Source organism: Sebastes fasciatus, chromosome 14 (genome assembly GCF_043250625.1).
Source record: "Sebastes fasciatus isolate fSebFas1 chromosome 14, fSebFas1.pri, whole genome shotgun sequence".
Lineage (NCBI taxonomy): Eukaryota > Metazoa > Chordata > Actinopteri > Perciformes > Sebastidae > Sebastes > Sebastes fasciatus.
The window spans coordinates 23,237,811-23,265,000 of NC_133808.1; the positions used below are offsets into that span (position 1 = coordinate 23,237,811).

Here is a 27,190-nt window from a genome sequence, read left to right on the forward strand (position 1 = left end):
CATGTTAAACACAACCCCTGGCACAACAAGGACTTGTCACATTATGGGAGCTGTTAGTGTGAAAGCTTGAGATGAGTAGCTAATATGTCATGGGAATACAACACCTTCGATATAATCCCGTCTGATCCAGCTGGAGTGTACACTGTACTTTTTATACAAATTGTGTGGTTTTGTATCTCTGATTTTCCTTGTTAGAGACACAAACAATTCATCTCTGAGGGAAGATATTTAGTCCAACACCACTTGGATGTTGCCTTGATGTTGACTCATTCTGTCCAATTTTACCCCCGAGAGTACAGTGTGCAAGTAACTCCAGTTTGTAAATCAGAGGCAAATGAGAGAGATGATTGAGTCGTTGACGAAATATCACAGGGGCCGTACAATTTACATTTGTTTTTGAATTTTGTTGAACTGCAACGTCTCAGAACCATTTTACTGAGATTATTGTGTCTCAGTTTGACATGTTGTCCTTCCCTGAAAAGAACCGGCAGTGTTTCCTGTGCAGATGCTTAGCGACCAGCTCTCTGACACATTACAGACACTACAGGTTAATAGGGTAACATTTGTTATTAATAGATATCACTATGAAACTTCCCTAGTTGATTACTTACATTAAGGCAATTATTTTTTGTATTACAAGTTTCTTGAAAATGCATGTTTAAATATGCAAATGAGGCATTATCTTAATAAATATGTGTTCATTTGCATATTTTCCCTCAGCTGGAGACTTCAGATTACACAGACTGTTACTGTTACTATTGGCAATGCTGTTAATTTGTATTAATACTGTACTATGTACTTTTATTCTATGTGAGGGTAATAAAACGTCGAGAGCTGCAACGACTGATCGATTAGTTGTCAACTATTAAATTAATCACCTATTTTTATAATTGATTAATCGGTTTGAGTAATTTTTTTAAGAAAAAAAGTCAAAGTTGTCTGATTCCAGTTTCTTAAATGTGAATATTTTCTGGTTTCTTTACTCCTCTATGACGGTAAACTGAATATCTTTGAGTTGTGGACAAAACAAGACATTTGAGGACGTCATCTTGAGCTTTGGGAGACACTGATCAACATTTTTCATGTAATCGATTAATCGAGAAAATAATCATTAGTTGCAGCCGTTAACATGTTTCATGAACACATTCGACAATTAGGAAATCGATGAAAACAACCTTTCCAAAAAAACACAAGACAAGAAAAGCTATCAGAAAAACTAAAGGAGCAGAGGAGTTAAAGTCTGAGAGTGGGAAGCCTATTTGATCTAATGAATTTTAGCAATTGCCTTTCATGTGAAGAGCATGGGGGGGTTAGCCTAATTGATGAACATCCCACCAAGAGGATAAAAACACTGTAATGATCTAGACTGGCATGATGCAGTCTTCAGAAGCAGTAAGGCACCTGAATCAACATTGGAAAGCACCTGCATATAAAACCTGGAATATTTAAAAAACATGCATTAACTTGTTTTTTCACCTTTCACTGGAGGCTAGTTTGTGAAGAGACTTGATTAAAATATATTATGCTGCAGCTCCTGTATCACAAATTTACATCGCTCCTTAATAGACACTCTCTTTGCAATAATTGGAACAAAAGTGCTGAAGTGATCATGAGTGCTCGGGGGCTTAATAAGTAAATGTTAATGTGCTGTATCCATAAATTGGAACAGTTCCTCCAGTGATTGCGGATGCACAATTTAAGTATGTGCTGTTGCTGCTCATATGGCAGAGTCTCAAGGCCCCCTGCTAAGTTCACATTTTAAAAAAGCAACATCCCTTGATTGCAATGTAAATCTCGAGCCCGCTGATTTATTATGGTGGTAGTCAATTTTTGAGACAAACAATGGAGATGTTAAACGGTTTTAATCAGAGCTGCACACAAATAATCACCTCTAAAAATGAACAACAGTCAGTAAGCCAGGGAGTTTCATTCTCTAATAATTCCTCTTCTCACGCTGAAGTCTCAAGTTTGTCAAGGACGCCCTTGAGACAACAGAGTGGTCGTCTATAAACTTTTTTTTTCTTTACATCATATTACATCCGACCAAATATATTACACCGGTGTCTGCAGTAATTTTACAGTTCGGTAAAGTTAATAAAAAACCCAATATGAACCTCTGGCATGACGGCGCTTCTCAAGGTGAATCAACATGCGTGATTAGCCTCTCTCTAATGTTGCTGACACCCAATGATGCATAAAGGCTCGAGGACAAATATATAAAAATCTATCTTTCAAAACTATTTAATGAATGCCCCATATCTTCACTTTTGACATCTTATATACAGTAACTCAGCGGCGGCACTGGCGTGCGTCCAGCCGCATCCTTCATCAGTGACAGTAAGTGGACAGCAGAGTGAGGAAGATTAACTAGAGAATAATTTGGTTTTTGAAGCTGCGGTTGAGGTCTTTGTGCGGGAGGACGATGGAGTTGAGTATAATCACCTCGGAAGGGATGCTCACGTTACAACCTGAGGAGAAAAAGCAAGGTTGTGTTTAGTGTAGCACAGTATACAGGACATAAAACAGTACATTTCTGTTATAACTCCTGCATATAGGATGTGATGTATTTTACATTTCTGGTTTGTTTACTATTCAAATAAAAGCTTTAGACAACTGCTGGGATCGTTGTCTAAGCAACCAACATTTAGAAAATGGAAACATTTCCTTCATTAATCCACTGACTTTTCATTTCTGAGAAGAAAACATGCTTAAGCGAAAAATACAATTACGCTCCTGAATATAATGAATATTTAATAATGCATCTGAGCAATGCAGGTTTCACTTTAAGGTCAGAGCACGCTTACCGAGAATAGTAATCGAGGGTGTGAGTTTTCCGTCTCTGAAGAGGGTCTCGCTGTCAATCTTTGCGAAGGGATCATTGGGGTTTGGGTCACTCGGGGTTCCTTCTACTCTCGCCCACTTGCCAATGGTGCTGTCCCATCCCACAATGCTGTTCAAAACACAGCAGTGATCCTACAGGAGAAACAACATGACAGAAAACATCTGAAGTTCATTCACCAGCAGATAACTATAATGACTGAAAAATCAAAGGGTTTCAGGTATGTATATGTGCAGTGTGTTACAGCTGTGACGATTTCCTAGTGTTCCTAGTGCTCCCCTGTCTGTCTGTTTATGTTTTGTCTGTGTGTTGGTGTGGTCTCCCTTCCTCCTTGTCCTCATAGACTGTATAAAATACGGACGTAGTTTCTGTGACGTCACCCGAAGGTTTCTGAAGAGCCGTTGTGAAGCTCAAAGTGGGTGGCTGCGGCCGTCGTCATCTTGGCAGTGATGGCACAGCCTAATGCTGCGTTTCAGAGCCAGCCTCAAGTGGCGATTTGAGGAACTGCAGTTGCCGTTGGCTTCATTTCTCAGCACCGGAGGTTCCCGCTTGGTTCTCCTGGCTCTGCTGATCATGCACACCTGTCTGGAATCAGCTCACCTGCCTCTCACCAGCTTGAAGTATATCTACTTTGGCTCTTCAAGCATTCCTTGCAAGATTGCTGTTTCAACCTTAGTGGCAGCTACACTTCAAGGCAAACTCAGGATTTAGATTCCAAGTGATTTTGCTTCTTCGTGTTTCGCATCACTAACCTGTTTCTCCTGTGTCCCGAGATTATCATCCGCCTGTCTGTCCTCCTGCTCATCTGCCTGCCAGTAATCTACCAGCTTCCAACCTACCCCTGCTTGCCACACTTCTCCCTCATTCCCCGCTCACGCCAACCTCGGTTTCCATCAGCTCTATTCCTCCCCGCTGGCATCGCATTCATCCTGATCTTCTGTTACAATAAAACTCTCTCTTCTTACCACCACCACCCTGTCCTGCGTCCTGCGTTTGGATCCCACCTGTGTTCATAACAGTGTTACATACTGTTCCTACATGTGAGCATTGCCAAATGAGAGTACTTATTACTTCAGATTAAAGTGCTGCATAGCTCAACTAACAAACTGTCCTTGTAGGCAGTATGCTATGAAAGCCAATAAGTCACCCGCAGTCTAAATTCGTTTTAGAGTCACCCAGTCATCACGGGAGACATTGGATTAAATTATTGCCAGCCTCCAAATTGTTAAAAATGACATCTTTGTGAGAGGCACAGGCTACAATATTTCTGGTGTGACAAAAGAGCTTAAAGATAAATTCTAGACAAGTCACTGTTGAAGTGTGGATAATGTTTCTAATAAAATGTTAGGATGTCACCGGCAGTGAATGGGCAGATAAATTTGCCTTCAGCTCACTCAGTTTGAGTTCCAGTTTAATTCCAAACTTGAGGGTTGTACTGTGAGAGAGAGAGAGAGTATTTTCAGCAAAGGCTGCTCTTATTTAAACAAAACCTTCGTTGACCTATTTATGTGGCAATCAGTTGAAAATGGCATTAGCAATTCCTGTCAGACAGAACAGTTCCTACTGTGCATGGCAAAACACCAAAATACCAAACCAGTGCAGGTGAGGAAAAAGCTCTAGGTTGTGTTCCAAATCGCATACTTTATCTTTTTACTTCAGTACGTACTGCAGCTGCTCTTACAAAGTACTTACTGTTACATCAGTATGCACACAACTGGGACATACTACTTTGTCATAACATTGCACCTTGAACTTTGACCCTCTTGCTCAAATCCATCGCACTCCTTAGCGCAAAATTTGAAATAAAAGAAAAAGTATGCGTTTTGGAATGCAGCCTATATTAATGTATTAATTAACATACACACGAGTCACAAAAATGTGTAACCTTAGTAGCCTATGGCTTCTGTCTATTCACTGTCAGTGAGCTGTCATCGGCGGTCATCTGTCTGTGCTCTCTCTCTTGTTTATTTCATAGATACATCACTAGTGACGTATCGTCCGCTGCTAAGAGGATTGTTGGTTCGGAAAAGCCAGAAAAGCATGCTGGCTTGCATACTGCAAAATGCGACCGGTTGTAGAAGGACATCCTGGTATTTTTTGGCATACTGCAATTGACATACTATGTATTGGGACATACTAAATCTTTTTCTTTCCTACTAAATAGTATGGTAGTATGGGTATTGGAACAACCAGCCAGTGTGTGTATAAAATCAGAGACCTTGTTAGTCCTTTCTATCAGGGACTCACCTGTAGAGTTGCACCATGAAGGATGACGGACTCTCGAACTCTGACCCCAGCACCAATAGTCACTCCAGTGCCAATCGAGACATTGGGACCCAACTGGATCGATGAAGGAAAAAGAAAAGTAAGACACACCTGTATTTTACTTTTTTACCCCAATAGCAGTGAAATATTTTTAACAAAAGGCTGTTCTGTTAAAGGCAACCGTTCATTTCTATGTATTTATGGTACAACACAACAGGGAAGGATGCTTACCGTAGCAGTGGGGTCAATGTTGGCTGTAGGATGAATATAGACATTACCTGGGGAAAAGAGAGAAGGTATGAATAGATTTGTCTCCAATATAAGAGAGGAACGAAGCTGCAGAAGATGAATGAATCTCACCACTTATTTTGGGCCCTCCCTCCTTATTTGAGGTCAGTCTTTCAGGATGAGTTGTGTGATACTGGTTCAGGTACAACCGACTGGCATAAATTGCAGACCTGGGAAAAGATTACAAACGGTATGATCGCATCAATATCTATCAATATCACACTGTTTCTTTTGAATGAGGGCTGTAATGTCTGGTTTTAGTGTTCAAAGAGCAACATTTTAAATGTTAATTGAAGTTTGCTTTAAAAAGAATAAAAATACTATCCAACTGTGTTCAATCCAGGGTTATTATAGTAAACTAAAACTGAAGCTAAAACAAAAATTAGCAGTGAAAAATATTTTTGATAAACTGAAACTAAACTATACTGCCTGGTTAAAAACTAATACAAATAAAATAAAAATAAACGCAAATCTATTTAGTTTTATAGCCATAATATATTACTGCTGAAAAAAGGAGACAGCATGAATTTCCGTCAACTCTCGTGACGTTGAACCACAGAAATTGAACAGACTTGACATTCCAGGAGACGGTGCTTCGCATCGGACCCTTAAGTAGCACAAAGACTAAATATTGAACATTTTGTCCATTCCTACACAGTTCTCAAACCATGTAGTCTGCATGTGTATGTAGCTACATACATTAGAGACATTATAATGGCCCTAACAAAAACAAACTGAAACTAAACCTTTCTGAAAACTCAAACTAAAGTAAAACTAGCAAACGCACTCTGAAAACTAACTAAAACTCAACTAAAATGAAATTGAATAGTCAAAATGAAATTAAAATAAAAACTAATTGAAAATTCCAAACTATTATAACCTTGGTTCAATCTGACCACACCATCATCACTTTTTCTCAATACTATTTAAGCCTCTATGTATGACAGTCCAGCCTCTCTCGTTTCCTCCAACCTCTTTACGGACTACGGGGTTGTCACAAAGACAAATTTATGTCCTTTTGAATGTGACAGCATTCATGACATGTGCACTCACCCTGCAGATTTAATCTGGCTCCAGAAGCTGAGGGTTTTATACACGTAGAGTTTGCCCTGTCCTGCCAGGGCGGTGAAAATGTCCTGCTCCAGCCGGATGGCCTCCGCTCGGTGCCAGCCGTTGGTTGGCTCCTCTCTGCAAGAGACAGATCACCAGTTCATGGCACTGAGATACAAACCGGGGCCAGGGGCCTCATTTATTAAATTAAATGCAATCTTGTGCACAAAGTTAGGGGTTAGAATGAAATCCAAGACAACGTTATATGAACAGAAACACAAAAGAATGCATTTATTTAGTTCAATTTTCACTTCAACATCAAAACTAAACTCAGACACTATCTGGGTATCATTATATCAATATCTTTTCTCTCTAGAGCTGCAACGACGACACAATTCTCTGATTCCAGCTTCTTAAATGTGAATATTTTCTGGTTTCTTACTCCTCTATGACAGTAAACTGAATGTTGTGGACACAACAAGACATTTGAGGACGTCATCTTGGGCTTTGGGAAACACTGATCGACAATTTTCACCATTTTCTGACATTTTATAGACCAAACAACTAATCAATTAATCCAGAAAATAACCGACAGACTTATCAACAATGAGAATAATCAGTTGCAGTCCTATCTCTCCATATTTTTTTGGGAGAATCAAGTGAGACATTATTTGTTGTTTTAAATGAAGCCCCCTGATTCCTCTAAAGTGGATGTACTAAATGATAACCTAAATACTAAGCAGATGATGAGACCCTGCAGACAAGAGTTCTCCCTCTACAGCCACTAACACTGATTCACCATTCTCCCTCACTACCTAATGAACAATTCAAATATACAGAATGTATTGTATTATAATTTTCTTGTACTAGAAGTTATGCCAGTTAAGAAAACACAAGAATTGAGGATGAGTTTGCTTTCTCTTTACCCCACTTGTGCTCAAATAGTCTTTGATATTTTCTAAAATACCCAGTTATAACCAACCCAGTGGCACCATTACCTCTAAAGTTTTCTAAAGCCAAAGAAAAACAGGAATTTATTGCCCTATAATCCAGCCCCCGAGAGTAAAACGAGGGCAGTGAGTTAAAATGCATCGATGATACTAACTTTGATGGGTTGAAACCAGGGCTGATTACCTCGTAGTGATCCAAAACTTAAGTAGAAGAGTCTACAGTACGTGCTCCGTATTAATCAGGGTCTCTGGCGTAGTGTATTGTGAGAGCCCCAAGATGAAACAGAGTGTTAAATATTGATGAAAAGAATATTTTAAAGGATTGCACCCATAATCGAAGTTTTACCAAAATGGAGGGGATGTGGTTAGAGGCAAAGTGCTCCCCTAGAGATTTAGCAGTCCAACCCATCTCCCTTCTATCAAGTATCTCTGATGTGTTCAACAGTTTTGCTGATTCGGTGCCCGGCTTCATTTAAGTGCTATTGATGTTAGCAGGTGAATTATGCAGTGTGCTTTGACCTTTTTGTAATATATTTCAAGTGTCCTTGGGATGCCAAATGTTTGGTCAACTACACTACAGTGAACATTTGAAAACACTGAAAGTGAGAAAAGTGTCCAAAAAAGTCCATATATTGATCCCATGTGTTGTGGCTTCTGACCAGGGTGCAGTCTGTCCACATGCACATTCAAGCTGTGATCAGACAGGAAGCTCTTTCTAATGTTCAGAAGAAAAGCACAGCTAACAAATAAAGCAAGAATTCACAAGATACAGTAAAAGACCATTACACAATTCTCACTGGCAACTGTGTAACATAACGTTTCAGCTATCTAATGAGTCTTTGCTCGCTAACCTAAAGAAACAACAGGGACAACTTAAAGGTAAATAAAAATAGACGTGAGGAGGTCAGTTAAGTTTAGTGCTCGCCCTGAAGAAGATTAACAGACAATTGCAAAATGCAGGATGCAGTGTTTGACACTCGGGAGAGCAAGCTACAACAGGGTCGACAAAAACTAAACCTAATACCAGACAAAGGGATGTTTAATACCTACAGATATGGTTATCTATCTCAAGGGAATTTTGTCTGTACTGTAGGATTTAAAGGGATAGTTTGGGTGTTTTCAAATGGGGTTGTTTGAGATACTTATCCATAGTCAATGTATTACTTACTGTAGATGACATTCGGCACGCTCCCAGCTTGGAAGAGAGCATTGATAAGTTTAATGTTCAGTTCAGTTCCCCGTCAGAAAGAGCTGTCTGACAGCAAGATAAAGCAGTGGAAATATTCTAAATATAGTGTACACTTAAACTGATAATGATTATTTTAGGTGGGCCTTTCTTTTAGGTGGCTAAAATGTGTTTTTTTTGCTGCCAGGCTTGTCCACAGCAGCACATTGCTTTGCTTCCGTGGTGGTACTCGTGTCTGCTTCACCAAACTGAGGGCCGTGGATAAGAACCTCATACAACCCCACTTCAAAACACCCGAACTATCAATTTAAGGCCAACGTTCTAAATTTTGGGAACATTTTATTCGCTTTCTGGCAGAGTTAGATGAGATGATTGATAACCCTCTCATATCTGTCCATTAAATATGAAGCTACAGCCAGCTGACAGTTAGCTTAACGTAGCACAAAGACTGGAAACAGCTAGTGTGGCTCCGTCCAAAGGTAACAACATCCATCGACAAACACCTCTAAAGTTCACTAACTAAGATTCTATAGGTCATTTGTTTAACCTTAAGTGTAAAAACAAGAACAGGTTATGTGACGGACTGTTTCTTGGCTCTGAGCAGTTGCCAGACAACCACAAAATAGTCCAGCACACAACCCACTGTAAATATCTAATTGTTGTTTTTACACTTTGGTTGAGTGTTAATTAGTGAACTATATAGACGTCCTGGTAAGTGAATCGTGTTACCTTTGGACAGAGCCTGGCTAGCTATTTCCAAGTCTTTGTGCTAATCTAAGCTAACCACTGTAGCTTCCCATTTACAAAACAGATATGAGAGTGGCATCAATTCTTCTCCTCTAAGGGCCTGTGTCCACAAAGCGGTTTTTTTTCTGAGCACTCCCCCTTTTTGTGTGGCCACTTGGAGCTCTTCTAGTTCACAATATCTGAGCTTTTCAGGAAAGCGCTGGTGACATCACCGTTGCTCCTTTTCAGGAAACAAATCATCCTGCAGGACTCGTAACCACGGTTACCAAGGAAATGGGAGGAAGAGCTTGTTTTGGCCTTGTCTGTCTATCCAGAGCTTTACGACATGTAAAGAGAGACATTATCATAACAAAGATAGATTTCTGTCAAGAAAAAGACGCTACATGGACACAGGCCCTAACTCTCCGAGAGAAAGTAAATAAGCATGTTTACCAAAATGTCAAACTATTCCTTTAATCTCTGACGGGCTGTAATGCCCGTTTCAAGGGCAAAGTTTGCCAAGAGACACAATAAATAAATACATAAAAACAAGCTGCTTGCTTGCAAAACGTGAGGTGCATCATTTTTGGCAGAAAAAAGTGCACAGAAAAAAGGCCAACATTCACAAATCAGCCTGTGCAATCTCAGCCTTTATCATCTTTCTACAGCTCACACCAGACACTAAGTGCTCTAGAACTACACCGTGCAGCCTAAATGTACCGACTTACCCATCGTACGGATATCTGATGATTGTGTGAGCAAACAGAAATCATGGCAGGGAGGAGAAGGGAAGGAAAAAGGACAAATGAAGAGAGCCAAAGAAATGGAATAAATGGTATTCACATGCATTCCCCTACAAACGGATCCCCACGAGGGAAGAGCTTCAACTCACAACAACATGTCCTGCTGGTTCTTCTGAAAGACGGAGCCGATGTGCTGGAAGATGTCGGGCTTAAAGAGGTATATGCCGCAGTTTATGATGTCGCTCACAAATGTGCTTGGCTTTTCCACATAATGCAAAACCTGAATAAAAAAGAGGAGTAGTTGTTAGTTTACGGTGAAATAGTGAAATAGTGACTATTTAGGGAAATGATAGGAGGGATTAAATACCTCATGTGTTTCCTCGTTTTCAACAATACAGCCGTAATTCATGGATTGCTGTCTGTTTGCCTGATAAGAGAAGAATGGCAGAATAATTTAGGACACATCAAAGAACTGAGATCTGATGTTTCTTTATATTCAGCATGAAAAAAGCTCAAATATATAGCAGAAAGAAAAACTTTTGGGAGTTTTGTTGACTACATTTTACAAGTTCTATTAAAGAAAGTAACAACAATCTCACCGTTGTCCCAAGGATAACAAAGCTGTTTGGTTCTCCATGTTCCTTCTGGAAGCTGAGCATCTCTGCGAGAGGAAACGCCGAGCAAACATCAGCATTCAGGACAAAGAAAGCCTCTGGACTGCCCGAGACAATCTGATCTCTGAAGTGATAGATGCCCCCTCCGGTGCCCAGGGCTGCGTACTCCTGCAAATACCTGAAGTGGACAGTCAGGAAGAACAGCATAGCTGCTGCAGTCATTCAGCAGTGGCAGTGCACCACAGCAGGAAAAGTAGCACCACCGGTACAGACAACATTAACTTAAAAAGAAGAAGCAATATATTAAATATAAGTCATTGCTATGAATGCTCCATATGCAAGTAACTTGGTATGTCTGTAGTTGTTTAATGAGGTAGCTAAGAGCTCTGTTGTTTACCTAATGGAAATTTTGAACTCCTGCTGTGCATTAAACAGGAATCTGGTCAGTTCTTCATTTGGCTGATAGAAGCCGATGAGCAAAATCTCCTTCATATTCGATACCTTGTAACAAAAGATGTTCATTATTGGACTGATTTTGTTAAGGGCTATTATCTGCATCACAACAAATAGGACAACAGTTACTAAAGAATGACTAAACTTAAATTTAATTTCTATTTGGTTTCATTCAAGTTTAACACAAAACACAAATATAATCTCTATCTTGAATATATAGGCTAACATATTTACATAAAGTAAACAACCTTTGAACAATCTAAACCTCCAGAATCGCCCTACATTGTAAACTACATTTGCTAATACTCTGCTGCACAGTGACTATAGTATTGCACTGACACTCACCTTGGCACATGCTTCAATGTGATGCTGCAGCATGGGCACACCAGCTACTGGAAACAAGGGTTTGGGCACTTCAAATGACAGCGGCCTGAACCTTGTGCCTGCAAAGCAATGTCGGTGATTATTACTTGCAAATCTGATTATTATGCAGATCACTCGTAATATATTACTCGTAACAAGTCGTAATATTACGAGAATAAAGTCATAACTTTACGAGAAAAAAGTCGTAATATTACGAGAATAAAGTCATAACTTTACGAGAAAAAAAGTTGTAATATTACGAGAATAAAGTCATAACTTTACGAGAAAAAAAGTTGTAATATTACGAGAATAAAGTCATAACTTTACGAGAAAAAAGTTGTAATATTACGAGAATAAAGTCATAACTTTACGAGAAAAAAGTCGTAATATTCCGAAAATAAAGTCATAACTTTACGAGAAAAAAAGTTGTAATTTTACGAGAATAAAGTCCTAACTTTACGAGAAAAAAAGTCGTAATAATACGAGAAGAGTCATAACTTTACGAGAAAAAAAGTCGTAATATTACAAGAATAAAGTCATAACTTTACGAGAAAAAAAGTTGTAATATTACGAGAATAAAGTCATAACTTTACGAGAAAAAAGTTGTAATATTACGAGAATAAAGTCATAACTTTACGAGAAAAAAGTTGTAATATTACGAGAATAAAGTCCTAACTTTATGAGAAAAAAAGTCGTAATAATACGAGAATAGAGTCATAACTTTACGAGAAAAAAAGTCGTAATATTACAAGAATAAAGTCATAACTTTACGAGAAAAAAAGTCATAATATTACGAGAATAGAGTTCTAACTTAACGAGAAAAACAGTCGTTATATTACGAAAATAAAGTGCTAACTTTACGAGAAAAAAGTCGTAATATTATGAGAATAAAGTCCTAACTTTACAAGAAGAAAAGAAAATAACACGTAAAATTACTACTTTATATCATGACTTTGCTCTCATAATATTGTGACTTTATTCTCGTAATAGTCTGACTTTATTCTCGTAATATTATGACTTTATTCTCGTAATAGTCTGACTTTATTCTCGTAATAGTCTGACTTTATTCTCGTAATAGTCTGACTTTATTCTCGTAATATTATGACTATATTCTCAAATTCTCTGATTTATTTATTGTCCTCAATATGGCCTTAATACTCTGTCGTAACGTCGTACCATAGACCTTCAACAATGAGAAATAAAAATGAAAATGTAAACAAAAAAACAGTTATTAATGCCCATGTTTATAAATCCACAGGGAGCCACAGGAGAGGAGCTTTAGAGCTGCAGGTTTCTGAGAGACCCCTGAGTCTAGTGGGTGATTAAATGAGCCAATAACAATAAGTAGGGTAAAAACAGGTACAGGACGTCACGCTACCTGCATAGACAGTATTGTTATTAACATGTTGTCAGTTCGTCATAACAGATTAAGTCTTAATGTTGTTGTGTTCCTGTAGTTTGTGTGGAGTCCCCTCATGATGCCACGTCAGAGATAGAAACCAGATCAGCCTGCAGGGGCTTTATTGTTAGCTTTAGCCACCTAGCTTCACTCTGAACACACGACACAAGTATATAAGAGTTATTCTCACCTTTCTGAGGGCCTCCGATTAAAACAACCGCCTTCAACATGTTGACCGAGAAGCTGTGATTAGTGACAGACTGCCTCCTGAAGACTACCTGAAGACTCCACCTGTAGGACCTGTAGCTGTCAGGTAGCTGCTGTCTGGTGAGTAGTAACTCAGTATCCACTTCCTGGTTGTGACGTCGACGGGATCAGGATGAAAACACGGAGCGGAGTTCAGTTAGTGGAGCGGAGCGGAGGAGATTATAGAGACTATAGAGGTTTATGGTGGACGATTAGAGAGCAACAGTAGGTGTTATTTAAGTGACATGCAGTATTTATCTGTATTTAATTATTGATTAATAAAAGAGGCAGCAAAGGCATCCCAATTAAAAATATCAATACAAAAAAAATAATAGTCCAGTTAGTGAAATAATTGATTAACTAATACAAAAAAAAATTTGAATTTCTCATATTGATACATATTTATAAAAAGTGAATTAAGTTTATAATTAGTTTCCTTCTGTTGTGAAACCTAATGAACAATCAATCATAAAACAAAGTGTATATAGTCAGTTGTGCACTTGGTAGATCAGATGATTAGCAAATTAATTTCTTCAACGAATTAACGCAACTTGCGATTTTTAGGTTGTAGCGGGCTCAGTTTTAAAGCTAGTTCCAAACTCTCAGGGTCATTTTTGAAGGGGTCTCTTGACCTCTGACCTCAAGATATGTGAATGTAAATGGGTTCTATGGGTACCCACGAGTCTCCCCTTTACAGACATGTCCACTTTATGATAATCACATGCAGTTTGGGGCAAGTCATAGTCAAGTCAGCACACTGACAGCTGTTGTTGCCTGTTGGGCTGCAGTTTACCATGTTATGATTTGTGCATGTATTTTTATGCTAAATGCAGTACCTGTGAGGGTTTCTGGACAATATTTGTCATTATTTTGTGTTGTTAATTGATTTCCCATAATAAATATATACATACGTTTGCATAAAGAAAGCATGTTTGAGTATTAAATACTTGATAAATCTCCTTATAAGGTACATTTTGAACGGATAAAAATGTGTGATTTATTTGCGATTAATCATCAACAATCATAAAAAAATCGGCATTGTAAGAAATGCTCTGAAAGTGTATTGTATGTGTGATACTGATGCTTCCTGAAATATTAAGCAATCATACCTTATGTTTTTTTTAATCTAAGATTACAACAAAACATAAAGCAATCCCTTGTGTTACTGAAATTACCACTAATAGTTTTGAGTTATCTTGTCAAATGATGTTTGTCCTATCCTCTGGAAAATTATTCATGATCATGATGTTATTTGATTTACAAAGATTGCATCTGTAATAAGCCTTTTTCAAGGCAGACGTTTTTACTTGTTATGGCAGGAAAAGCACAGGTGTTACCAACCAACATTAACCGAAGCAGCTCGGTGGAATTCAGCGATCATTAACTTTATCATTCACACCTGTTCTTTTACTACTGAGACACATCAAAATATCTTTAGTGAAAAAAGACCTAAATGGAGGAATAGTAATAAAATATAACGGTAATAGTAATACTAATGACCTAGAAGACAGTAAATTGTCCTTGGATTGTACATTGCTTTATGGTAGATTGAGTTTGTGTTAGTCAGAGCAGCAGTTTCTGGTTGTGGTTGTATTGTATTAAGAGCCTGTGAGTTTCAGGTGCTGATGCACGTCTGCTTCTGAAACTCAAACAGTATTATCATAGTAATAAATTACTAATTCCACTTTCCTCTGATTTATACAGAGAAAAGACTTAAAATCTAGCACCTGAGGTGGACCCAAGACACAACCCACTACTGCTTGTTCTTCTGTTTTATCACACTGCTTTGTCGACAGAAAGTTCAGTTCACCCTTGTCTCTCTTTTCTCGAATATCTTTTGCATGTGCATAAAGTAGGTTACTCTCTTATTTGAGTTTAGGGAAGTTAAAGCAGAGGGAGAAATAACTCAGCTGTCAGTTTTTAACACTCCTAAAGACAACAAATAACACATACACAGCTCTAATGAAGGAGTTTACTTTCATATGCCCTCATTAAAACGTAACCTGAAGTAAAACAGTCTCCCATGTGGTGGTATTCATAACTCAAACATATGCAAATAAGATTTGGAATCTGCATCAAACAAACAGAATAACATTTTAGTCAACAATCACCAGGGGAGAAGGAGCTTTGATACCCGCCCTACTGCAGGAGCAAGGGAGGAATCTGAGGAGCGTTCACAGTGCCGCAAAAGTTTAAAGGATTATTCCTTTGCATTCTGGCCCGTTTCCACCTTAACAGATGCTGCATCTCCTTTATAAAAAAGACAACAGAAATAATCAAATGTGCATGGGAAGAAGATATTTTTATTATTATACTGAAATAATTTGCGTCCATTGTTTCGTCACAGTATAATAAATCCTTCAATATATTAAAAATATGTACAATTTTGGTTTTCAAATTGGCTATAAAATATTCCTTCTGTAATTTAAAGTGAATACTGCAGTCAATGTCACATTGTATTCTCATATTAGGAAGAAAATGACAGATCTTTCCATCATCATCTAACTCTTAAATATTACACATTTTAAACTAAAATGATTGCAAAACTTAGTGTATTGCCTACAGATTGCTTGATTCAACATCACCCTGTATGTTTAGTTATCTACAGGCTAACAGAAGAAATCATCCCTTTTACAGTAATTCAGTCTGTTTCATACAGTACAATGCGCAACCAGTCAAATCCTTCACACACATGTTCATGTTCATGTTCACACAGTGCAACTACTAACACTTGAACAATACAATGCTAAATGTGGAACAATTAGTTTAAAGGCAGATTGAGTAGGATTTACCTAGAAAACCCCAAACAATGAATAGACCGATACAAAAATAATCCCTGTCAATCATCACTGATGACCCACTTATCAGTGTGTGGCGGTGTCTGTTTCTGCAGAGAACCTGCCCTCTGCCTGGATTCTCTTATTTTGCTGTGTTTGGGACATTTCTGGGCGTCAACCTCTATAAAAGCGTAGCGACCAGGTGCCAGATTGTAGCACGCAACCTAGACGAAGCTAAGAAAATGATGAAATAACTGCAAATATAGCGAGGCGAAACACCAAGCGGACAAAGCTCGTTCCAAAACGAGAGGGAATCTGGGGTTGGCTTTCACCCGCTGGCGAGCACCCTAAACCTAACCGCGGTAAAGGGGCGTGAGCTTCTGGTATCGCTGAGCAGGCGAGGAGGGGCTAACTTTAAATGTTGTGTTTCCAAACCGCAACCAACAAATCCTACTCATTCTGCCTTTGAGAAAAAAATTATTTGCTGAGAGATCCAAAAAAGGGCTGAAGTAGAAAAACATGTGTTCCACCTCTAACATCTAAGGGGCTGATCACACCGAGACGCTTCGCTACAGGCGCGGCCACTTTTAAAACTTGTGGAGCGGGGGCTGCTATCTTAATTGTAAAGTAAGTAAGTAGTAGTAGTAGTAGTAGTAAAGCCCGCTTCTTGCTTGATATGATTGGCTGCCTGGGCCAAGTGTGACAATGACGAGCGGTGCAACTCTACGTATTTCTAGCGACGCGTCTCAGTGTGATCAGGTCCTTAGTGAATTCTAAAATGAAACAGGGCTAGTAGCCCAATCGCAAGCATCAAGAACTACTGTCAGCAACATCTCTCAAAACAAAAAGTCAAAACAAGATTGGCTCTTAGATTCAGCAAACAAAGATTCACATGAAAGGCTAGTGTACAGACTTGTTTTTCTCCATACCCATCCATTGTGCTAACACAAAGTACAAGTATGATTTGTTAAATTAAACGTACCATTGTTGCTGAAAATCATATAACAAAATCAAATATTCAAGTCCAAAAATCACAACTTCCATGGAGAAGTTCATTACTCTTCAGCAACACTGTAAAAACAGGAAACCAGCATACCAAAGATTTTCATGTAAGGTTTTTAAACAATGCACAATTTGCTTGTCTTAAAAATAAACCACACTATGCAATAAAAATACAGTACTTAACATGCTAAATTAACCCATGTAGTATGCACACCAGAATCACATATCTACTTGTACCAATGTATAAAACAACAGAAAGCTTCTCATGCAGATCTAGATTATTGTTTATGTCTCTGTGTTAAAGAGGCAACACTGTGCACTGTTCTGTCTGCAAACACAAAACTAGCACACTATACAGTAAATGGAGAGGTAATGACTATGTTGTGACTATTGTTCCTAGTGGTCTCTGATAGAGGTTGATAAAGGTCAAAAATGACTTAATGCCCCTTCGAATTTACAAAACTGGTTTCTTTAACGTTTCATTCATACCTCGGCGCTCCGCTCAGCATTATCTTTACAACGTACCACCGTCCAGTACAGGTGAGCTCCCTCCTCTGTTTGCCCGTGTTCAGCTGCTTTTTAGTGATTCCACTACTATCTCCTGTTGAATTGGTCTTTGCTTTTTCGCAGCTCCTCCAGCACCCGAGCCCTGAACTGGGTCCAGTCTTCATCCTGGAACTGCTGCACACCCAGGGCCAGATGGAGGTCTGTGGAGTGGCTGCGCAGGAAAGGATTGTACTGCTTCTCTTCTCCAATAGTGGAAGGACACTGAAAATGAAAAGCACATCAAAATCAGCCCTCCGAGAATTGATGTGACTCTAGCAGCCACAGTGATTCATATGCCATTCATTCAAGTGGTTCCTGCCAATTTAAAACAGCACTGCTTTGCATTTCTGCATCTCTGCCCCAATTCAAATGCTGCGAAACGTCCTCGTCATCAACAATAAATCACCGTTTAGCTTTCCATTTCATGCATTTACTTGAGCATAATACACAGTGATTGCCAATCCAGATGATAAAGCCCTGGATCACAGAAGTTAAAAGCAGCTAAAACAAGGAGTTCAAGTGTTAAAGGGAATTTCTGCTATCATATTGTTTAATGTAAATCTCTCCTTCCAAACACAAAGCAAATTGAAATATGTGTAGCTGATGGATATCCAGCAAAAGCAGCACTGCCAATAAGCTAGCAGAGGCGGAGGTAGTATCACAGCAAGCCAGATAAACCACTGTAGTTGTTAATGTGTTGTAACATGTCACTAGCCGTGTTTCCATTCAATTGTCGAGTGAAGTTTAAGTGAACTTTTGAAAAGTTGCAAAAAGAGAAATGTGAATTAGGCACAAGTTTTTATTGTTCTTTCATGTCAGTAAGTATTGGCCATGTTTCATTCTGTCTGGTTACAAAGACGAGCATTCACACGTTATGGGAATATCCGAGAAGACGCCGACAGCAGAAACAGTCATGCGAGTTAAATGTTCACTACGCCCATTTAGCGCATCAACTCGTTTTTTGATAAAAGGCAAAAACCACCTCAAGCAAGTGTAAAAACTTTTTTTCCACAATTGAGGAAGTTTTATTGAACTTTGCCGTTTCCATACAGTTCTTCTAATGTGATACTTCAAAATGTGCATAAAAAGATGTGAATGGAATCACGGCTACTGTGGGGGAAAGCGAAGGTGTAAATACTAAAATTAATGATGATGACTTCCATTTAGCTGTTTCAGTTTCAGGGTCCTGGTATGGTGCATGATGGACACTTGAATACGACAGAGCCATCATTAATGTTATCAGTAACACCGATGCCTTTGCTGCTATGACAAGTCAAAATATCCTTTGTAAAAAAGGCCTATTATTGCAGATGAGTGAAACTGCCTCTAGTGCCGTGCTGTATAGATGTCAGATAAAAACTAATCTAAGTTCTGGATAGACCCTTCACTCAACAGTGAACCTTTGCTCTGCTGCAGACTGTATCACAGATGAGACTCGTCTGAGAGAGCTCTGGATGAGGAGCGCTCGGGCACTGACAACACATCCACTGTAGGCAGGTGATAAACCCTTCTTCCCAGGTGCTGGACAACATGAATCCTCTCTGGAACGGCGTGCTACAGAGGCATAACAATGGCAATACATCATTCTCACCGTGCACAGCCTCTGGCCTCGCTGCAGCAGCACCCACTGAGATTTGTTTTCCCTGGCAGCGTTGCGAGGCTCAACCTCAGCAGCAAACAGCAGGTTGTCCTCTGCATACTCATGACCTGAAGTATAGCCGGTGGGCACAAAAATAAAAAGTCATGCCCGCACTTAAATGCTTACAGTCTATAGAAGTCCCCACACCTCCTCTTCTGCTGCAGTATGTCTATCAAAGTACAGAAATCAAGCCACAGCAACACATTCAAACCACCTCCACATCTACATCGTCTCTGACAAGTGAGAAGATTTTCCTACCGGGCCATAGAAGAGTTTCATCACTCAAGGAGGCGACTGTGTCCAGAGATGACAGCATTGTTGTGGCGCTGCCTTCAAACATCCTCCCTGAAAACCACAACACCAGGTTTTACTCAAGTAAACGGTATTTTTAATTTGATCCTTTTATGATGTGTTAGACACCTGCAGATTTCCTGTTATTAAATTCCTTATAGCCTCTAGGGAACAGGGTAGTAAAAACAACCACCATATAAGTAACAATGAGATTAAAACACAACCAAGGAAACATGGTAAATATTCAACATTAACCATGCTATAAGGACATTTACAGTGCTTTGCGTTTTCAAGAACTAACACTTGGGATTGGCAAAGCAAAACTAATTTGCATGCTTTGGTGGAAATAGAAAGGGGTACGATTTGCATGTAGTAGTAGTGTTCAGTAGAGATGACAATGACGTGTGTTCATTGTTTACTGGACATGCTGAGGGCATGTGGAGAGGCTGGGTGCTCTGTGTGTGTGAGCATCAAAAGTAGGAATATGAGCCAGAGCCATGGATTCAAAATGCCTTCCCTGTACAAGACAGATAGGAGCTGTACAATACAGCTGGTCTTGAGGTCTAATGTTTATAGGTAAGCCACCAGGTATCTGCACTAATAGGATTCTGCCATAAAAATATAATAGTACTAGGGCTGCAACTAATGATTATTTTCATTATCAATTAATCTGTAGATTAATTTCTAGATTAATCGTTTGGTCAATACAATGTCAGAAAATAGTGAAAAATGTCCACCCCAGTCTCTCAAAGTCCATGGGGATATCTTTAAATGTCTTGTTTTGTCAGTCCAAAACCCAAAGATATCCAGTATAATATGATATTAAACAGAGAAAAGCCCAAAATCGCCATATTTGAGAAACTGAAAACAGCATTTCCTGTCATTTTTTGCACAAAAAATGACTTTAACGATTAATTTATTATCAAAATTGTTGCCGATTATTTTTCTGTTGATCGACTAATCGATTAGTCGACTAATCGTTGCAGCTCTACATAGTAAAAACAGGTCAGAAGCACTCTATTTTTGTGTTCACAGTGCCCTGATTTCCTGGTTGACCTGATAATGCTTGTTCTACATTACAACCTACTATAATAATTAATTTCATATTCAAGTTGTCTGTGGGTAGATCTCTGCATGAGGACAAGTTCATGCATTGATTTTCGCTGACTTTTTAGCTTAGCATTGGCAAACAGCCAATTCATTATCTCCTTCCAGTCATTCACTGGCCCATTACGGGGTATTTTCTGTCTCTTCTGTGTTTTACATAAAAACACGAGTTGCTGTGAAGCACAATGTCAGTTCTATATGATCATTTCTATGGGTCCCGTTGTGTTGTAACTCACCACATCCTGAGAGGAACACCAGGTCGCCGGAGAAGAGGCTGGAGGGGGCGTCGACCGGCCGGCCATCCAGGAGGTAGATCATGTGGCCCACTGTGTGTCCAGGAGTGAAGAGCCCCTTAAAGTGCATTCGGCCAACTGTTACCGTGTCCTTGTGTGAGAGAGGGCTGGGAACACAGAGAGAAAAGAAAAGTGCTATAAGGAGAATGTAAGATGTAAATTTATTACGACAGCCTGTTACCTAATAAGCAGAAAGGGGCTTGGGAAGTACATTTTTAAACTTATATAATAAGAATAACTTTGATATATGTGCAGTATCTCTGAACCATAAAGGATACCCCTTCTTTGAAATAACGTTGATGTTAAAATGTACTTGCCAATCTAAACAAATGAGGCAACGCCGTTTTTCTGGTTTATCTAGTGAAGTCAGTCATTTTGGAAAACACACTTTTTCCCCGAGGCATAACAGAGCAGTTTATCAAACCATGATAATGTGCCGTGCAGTCAGCTGCTACTAGTGCTGACAGAGGGAACAAGACAGGACTCAGTACAGTCCGAGTGATTCTGTGGGAAGCAGTGTGCTGGATACTGAGCGAGCAGCGACTTACTGCGTGAGGCCAGGAATGTTATCAGCTGCGTTTCCATAGACTCGGCACGAGCTGTGAATCCTTTTCAACGATTTGTTTCCCCCGCTGTGATCCCTGCAAATGAAACAGAAAACAGAGGCTTGTCAGTACTGTGGACACGTTAGAAAGTTAAGCATTTGTTTTGGCCTTCAATCTACACTTCAACCCCGTACTCTTTATTTTAGATATATTTTGTCATTTTCAAATGTATGCACATTAGTGTTGGTGTTTCCCTTAGATGAGGTATAATACATGTTAAAATAAGAACACCAGCAATTGTGTGCATGAAAACACCATGTTTATTTATTTTTTTAGGGGGCGGGGGGTATTTATTATTATTATTAGTAATAATTTGATTATTTGTATGTAATTAATTTATGATTATAATATTTTTTTTATATATTATTACATTATTGTTGTTATTTTTATTCATTTTTTAATTACTTACATTTTGATTTGAATTATATAATTCTTTGTTTCATAATTTCCAATGCATCTTTCAAACCTATATAATTTGATCACAAAAAAAAGATGTTTACCTATATTTACTTAACACAGAATACAGTTTTATAATCTGTCATACTTGGTATATTTAGCCCCATCTCCTCGTGTATAAAAATGTAATAACAAACCACACATTAAAACAACGTGGATGCATGCATAACAACTAATAATGAAGCTATAAAACTCACCAGTGCTTGTGTGTGCAGAGTATTGCTTCTAAAGTCACTCCCTCTCCCTCAAGAACTGCCTGAAAAAATGACAAGTGCCGTCACAACCTTCAATCACCATATCAAACCACACTTCAGCAGCATTTCATTCAAAAGCCCATTGAGCTGCAAAGTACTTACGACTATTGACATTGACACAGTATGACATTAGTCTGTACTTGGGTGCTTGTAATGGATGTTGCTGAGAATGCACGAACGCTCATTCACTACAACCACAACTATTAACAATCAATGGCTGTAGTAAAATACATATAATTGTAAGGCAATAAAAATGGAAGTGCACTGAAAGTGATACTGAAAAATGTACGATAGCTGACCAAATAAGAGAAAGGCATTATTGTCACAGAGTCACTTTGGGTTTGTGAGCTTAGTTTGTGATCAAGAAAAACAATCTCACACATAACACTAATTTTCCAGTCCCATTGTACCTCTCTACTTGCACATTGTTATGGGTCCTGTTCAACAAATCATTTTTTTGGCAATATAACTGCATTGTTAAAGCATCTGTGGGACCATTTGATATCTTCAGAGGTCTTTATATAACTTCAGATGTGTGGTACACGGTGTACAAAATCTGTCTATCTAAAAAATCTGTCTGAAATAAAGACAAAGCAACCATTAATTTTGAACCCAGATGGTGTTGCAATGACATCAAATATTTGACATGTCTCAACTTTTTCTGCAGCAAGCCAAGTCAAGTTGTCCCCTCTAGCAACATAGAGGACTACAGCAATTGCACAGTGAAATGTCCTCATTATCTGCATAGTAACATTGATCTGAAAGCCCCTAAATGAGATCTAGACTCAATGCACACAGCTGACAGTAGAGGCATTCACCTGAACTGTTTGAGGGTCTGCAGGGTCGACAACAACTGCAACACTGGAAGCTGTGTCGATTACGAGATAGCTGTAGTTGTCAGACAGTACCGGGATGGGGATTATTTTGATACCTGTGGGTAGACAAAGAATCATTAATTAAGTATTCAGGACAATATTAAACTTCTTCAGTTAGAATGATAGAAGTAGACATGTAGTATTAAAGGTGTACATATAGTAGTAAAGGTCTCCCAACTATACCACGAATAAATTCTAAATCAGCTTATGGTTTCTCTGCCACTTGAACTACGGTCTGCTTTTAAAAGCAAACTAAAAATGCAAGCTTTTAGTTGTGTTTAGTGTGTGGTATTTTAGAATCAGTATTATTATTGTTATTACCTTCTTAATAATAATACCTTCTCAACTTATTCCCACTTTATTGTAATACCTTCTAATCTTATATGTTTTTATTAGGGCTGTCAATCGATTAACATATTTAATCGCGATTAATTGCATGATTGTCCAGAGTTAATAGCGAATAATTGCGAATTAATCACGTTTTTTTCTGTTCAAAATAAACCTTTAAGGGAGATTTGTCAAGTATTTAATACTCTTATCAACATTGGAGTGGACAAATATGCTGCTTTATGCAAATGTATGTATATATTTATTAATGTAAATCAATTAACAACACAAAACAATGACAAATAATGTCCAGAAACCCTCACAGGTACTGCATTTAGCATAAAAATATGCTCAAATCATTACATGGCAAACTCAAGCCCAACAACAGCTCTCAGTGTGCTGACTTGACTAAAACAAATTTGCATTAACACGTTAATATTGCGTTAACTTTGACAGCCCTAGTTTTTATATATGTAATACCTTCTTATCTTATATGTTCTTATCCTGTTTTTTCTTTTTATCTTTGAGTCTGCCGTCAGTCATCTACACCTGTTATATGAAATGTGCTATATAAATTGATTGATTGATAATGTTCATAGTATGTCTTGAAATGACAGCACCTTTTCTACTGATGGTAATACAATGTGCTTGTATATCCTGTACAACATATCTCTGCATACCATTGAACTCCACGGGCTGAGCTGTGGAGTGTCCAGCAGGGTAATGTTCTCGGGCTTTCCTCATCTGTCTCTTGTAGTACATGTAGCCCAGTCTGGTCCTAGTGTAGAGTGTGTATCTGGGGAACAAGTAAAACAGGCTTTAGGAAACATTGTGTGTGGTAGCAGCGGCTGAAAAATGCTAACCCTTCCAATTCAAGTTGCTTTATTGGCATGTCCGTCAGGTGAACAATATTGCCAAAGCGTCAATTCAATAATAAATATTTTTTTTAAAAAAGAACAAAATAAAAACAAAAACATATATATACATATATACAATTCATTAAGCAAATTACAATATATAGAGATTTAAAAATTTAATATTTTTGTTATTACTTTACTACTTTACTTTTGTTATTACTTTGTTTTCTTCCATTGACATGCATGCATGTCAATGGAAGAAAAACAATAAAGAAGTAATTAATGTTTGTTGTGTCAATAAAACAAACAAACAAATAAAAAACAATTAATAACAATATATTGCAATATCAAAGGATAAATGTAAAAAAAACAAAAAAAAAACATGAAGTAGAGAAGTAAATAAAAGGCAGAGTGTGAGTTACATCTAGTATGTGTTGTTGTTGTGGTTGTCTCTTTTAGGCTGTGACATGCACTGATATATCCTGCAGCTTCTATGGCGATGACACTATTTTCTCTAAGTAGATGCTGTATTTTATTTTGGTCAGAGAGGGAATCAAAATCTTGGAGTTTACATTTAATTTTTGTAAAGATTGTTTTCCTAATTTCTTCATATGCTACATTGTAGCAGGAAATGTTGCTCTGTCTCCACCTGTCTCTGTGGACAGATGTCAATAATTTTATACTTGTTAACATTTTCTCAGATTTTGCACTGTACTATATAATTATTATATTTGGTTGCTATGATTACAGTGACAAAGACAGTAATGCATGTTTTTCTTATTAATTTAATTTTAATTCTTGCGAAGTTCCACATTCACAAGTGTAAATTTACCAAAAAAAAAGCCTAATTTCTTTGTATTTATGAAAGAAATGGATCTATATGTGGCAACAATTTCTTCCTCACAAAACAAAAAATCAGTGAAAACAATGAATGTATGCAATATCTTTAATGTTTTTAAATGTATCATTATCTACTTATTTATTTATTTTTATTGTGTTTTTTTTTTATGTTGGTTTCGTTTCATTTCTGTTCTCCTTTTATGTTTGTCACAGCTCTTTGTTTATGTTTTATGCTTCTTTCGTTTGCAAATGATTTTAATGTTTTCTGCTGTTACTATGTATACTGTCATTTTGAAATAAAAAATAAATAAATACAAATAAACCCTTCCATGTCACCATCTTTCAAAAGATAAGGGAGTCACGCCTACTCAAGTGCAAATGTAGCGTGTTCCACCCAGCAGCAGAGGTAATTTAAACATAAACTAACGTTAGTAGCTTACAATTAGCTGGCTGGCTGGCATCATGTTATTGTAAAAATCTCCTAAAATAAACGTCGTCAAACTATAAGTAAGTGTGCCGAATTAAAGAGTGGCTATTATAGTTTAAGGAAATGCTTTTAATGTAAATGTCAGTGGTCGACTGGCTGAGCAATTTATAAATCAAACATTATGTGAATGGAGTTTGGTGGGACGGCCTCTCTCTGGTTGGAGACGTCGCACTGCTACGCTAGCGACAATCATCGCGATGATAACAAACGCTTGTTTTCATTTAAGGAGAGGGTTCATATTATACTCACGCAATCCGGAACAACGGCTTCTCCGAGCGGGCCATGATGTTGCTGAACAGTTTCCTCCAGAGAGCTTGTGCTTTGCGTCTGTAGCGGACACATAAACATAAGAAACAGAAGAAGGATGCGGCGAAGACCAGCGTTACAATCCAGTCAGGAAGCGCCATAGCCTCTGAGCGGTACGTCATGACGTCAGGCGAGACGCAAAACCCCGGAAGCGAGGAGATAAAGAACATTTATTTATTTTTTATTTATTTTTTTATTGAAAATAATTCATTAAAAAAAAAAAAAAAAAAGAATATTACCACAAGTACATATTATTTATTAACATCATTAATCAATTTCATTATAAATATATCATATAATGGTGTTTTTACTGGCATTAATGTTCTCTTGTTCTTCCTTATATAATATATATAAATATTACATATATAACGTATATACTGATATATATATCTATATATATATAGATATATATATCTATATATATATATTGATATATTAAATCTAAATCTAGTTTGTATGTTTTTGTCTTTTCTCTGTTTTTGTCAAACAATAACCAACATATTATTATTATTATTATTATTATTATTATTACTATTATTATTATTATTATGTGTAACTTTACACACAGAGCTGATGCTTCATTCAAACCTGCAGAGATCTGAAATATTCTGTAAACTCAACTTCCTGCTCGTGTCTGTTTATTCCCTATAAATAAATAAATAAATAAATAAATAAATAAAAAGAAATGTAAAAAAATAAGATAATTCATTTACAAACATTAAGGCATTGTAATCTAAACTCAATACTTCTAACATACAAGGCACAACTGGATAAGAAAGATAACTTAAATTATAAAAAATAAATAATACAATAACAAAAATAAAAGAGGGTAGAAAATAATTAAAGGAAAAAATAAATAAATAAATAAATAAATAATAAGACTGCACTCTTCCATAGTAGCTCTAGGGGTCATCATCATATATGTTCAGTACTTCATAAGCTCTGAGAAGAGACTTTGCATGTTGTCCATTCATTAGTGTTGAAGCACTGAGATGATTGTCCACAAGGTCCCTGGGATTAAGAAAATAATGGTGTCTAAAAGGTAAATAATAGTAAAATAATAATAAACAACAATAAAAATAAAATAGTAGTACACCTTTATATAACATAAATAGCGTTAATTGTAAAACATTTAAACATATTTTTTAATGAATTAATTAATGAATTAATTGTATATGGCGTCAATATGGAATCAAGCCAAGTGTTGGTCCACTTCTCAATAATTTATCTAGGCTACTTTGTATTTTAATTTAACAATACAGTAGTCTAGAGTAGGCTGTATAGTAATATGCCACAATATAACATTTTGGGTCAATTTATAGGGGAAATATAGCCTAGACCTTTAGGAAAATATTCTTATATATTAATATTCTACTGAAATCAACGTTAGGAGTAGTGTAGTATTA

At 37.6% G+C, this 27,190-nt stretch overlaps 3 protein-coding genes across 4 annotated transcripts in view; 1 reads left to right on the forward strand and 2 right to left on the reverse strand.

Annotated features, from left to right (window-relative positions):
* Positions 1-1,843: 1,843 nt before the first annotated feature.
* On the reverse strand, positions 1,844-13,232 carry gmppaa (GDP-mannose pyrophosphorylase Aa). Its single transcript, XM_074659746.1, has 12 exons — positions 13,067-13,232; positions 11,460-11,557; positions 11,059-11,162; positions 10,647-10,839; positions 10,415-10,474; positions 10,197-10,327; positions 6,446-6,580; positions 5,465-5,562; positions 5,336-5,382; positions 5,087-5,179; positions 2,805-2,973; positions 1,844-2,468 (listed from the first exon to the last, which is right to left on the reverse strand). Exons 1-12 carry the CDS (start codon positions 13,104-13,106, stop codon positions 2,368-2,370), a joined length of 1,269 nt encoding a protein of 422 aa, XP_074515847.1. The 5' UTR covers positions 13,107-13,232; the 3' UTR covers positions 1,844-2,367.
* Positions 13,233-15,197: 1,965 nt separating this feature from the next.
* pnkd (PNKD metallo-beta-lactamase domain containing) lies at positions 15,198-25,906 on the reverse strand. Its single transcript, XM_074659747.1, has 10 exons — positions 25,728-25,906; positions 23,975-24,090; positions 22,911-23,023; positions 22,036-22,094; positions 21,326-21,418; positions 20,721-20,884; positions 19,345-19,431; positions 19,039-19,154; positions 16,981-17,669; positions 15,198-16,936 (listed from the first exon to the last, which is right to left on the reverse strand). Exons 1-9 carry the CDS (start codon positions 25,904-25,906, stop codon positions 17,496-17,498), a joined length of 1,101 nt encoding a protein of 366 aa, XP_074515848.1. The 3' UTR covers positions 15,198-16,936; positions 16,981-17,495.
* The window catches only part of LOC141782903 (protein lifeguard 3-like), a 10,207-nt gene continuing 8,791 nt past the window's right edge, over positions 25,775-27,190 (forward strand). For both annotated transcript variants that reach the window (XM_074659748.1, XM_074659749.1), the window contains exon 1: positions 25,775-25,914. The gene's annotated coding sequence lies outside the window, so the exon portion shown is untranslated. The remainder of the gene's footprint in view (positions 25,915-27,190) is intronic.

Bases quoted from the DNA above. Each gene is read 5' to 3' on its own strand.
- gmppaa (XM_074659746.1), bottom strand. From the start codon at position 13,106: ATGTTGAAGGCGGTTGTTTTAATCGGAGGCCCTCAGAAAG. The intron at 10,475-10,646 runs GTGAGATTGTTG...TTCTCTTATCAG, and splicing joins TTGTTATCCTTGGGACAACG to GCAAACAGACAGCAATCCAT. The intron at 5,180-5,335 runs GTAAGCATCCTT...TCATCGATCCAG, and splicing joins ACATTGACCCCACTGCTACG to TTGGGTCCCAATGTCTCGAT.
- pnkd (XM_074659747.1), bottom strand. From the start codon at position 25,906: ATGACGTACCGCTCAGAGGCTATGGCGCTTCCTGACTGGATTGTAACG. The intron at 21,419-22,035 runs GTGAGTTTTATA...TTTCATTTGCAG, and splicing joins CTCTGCACACACAAGCACTG to GGATCACAGCGGGGGAAACA. The intron at 17,670-19,038 runs GTGAGAATGATG...TTTCATTTTCAG, and splicing joins GAGGCCAGAGGCTGTGCACG to TGTCCTTCCACTATTGGAGA.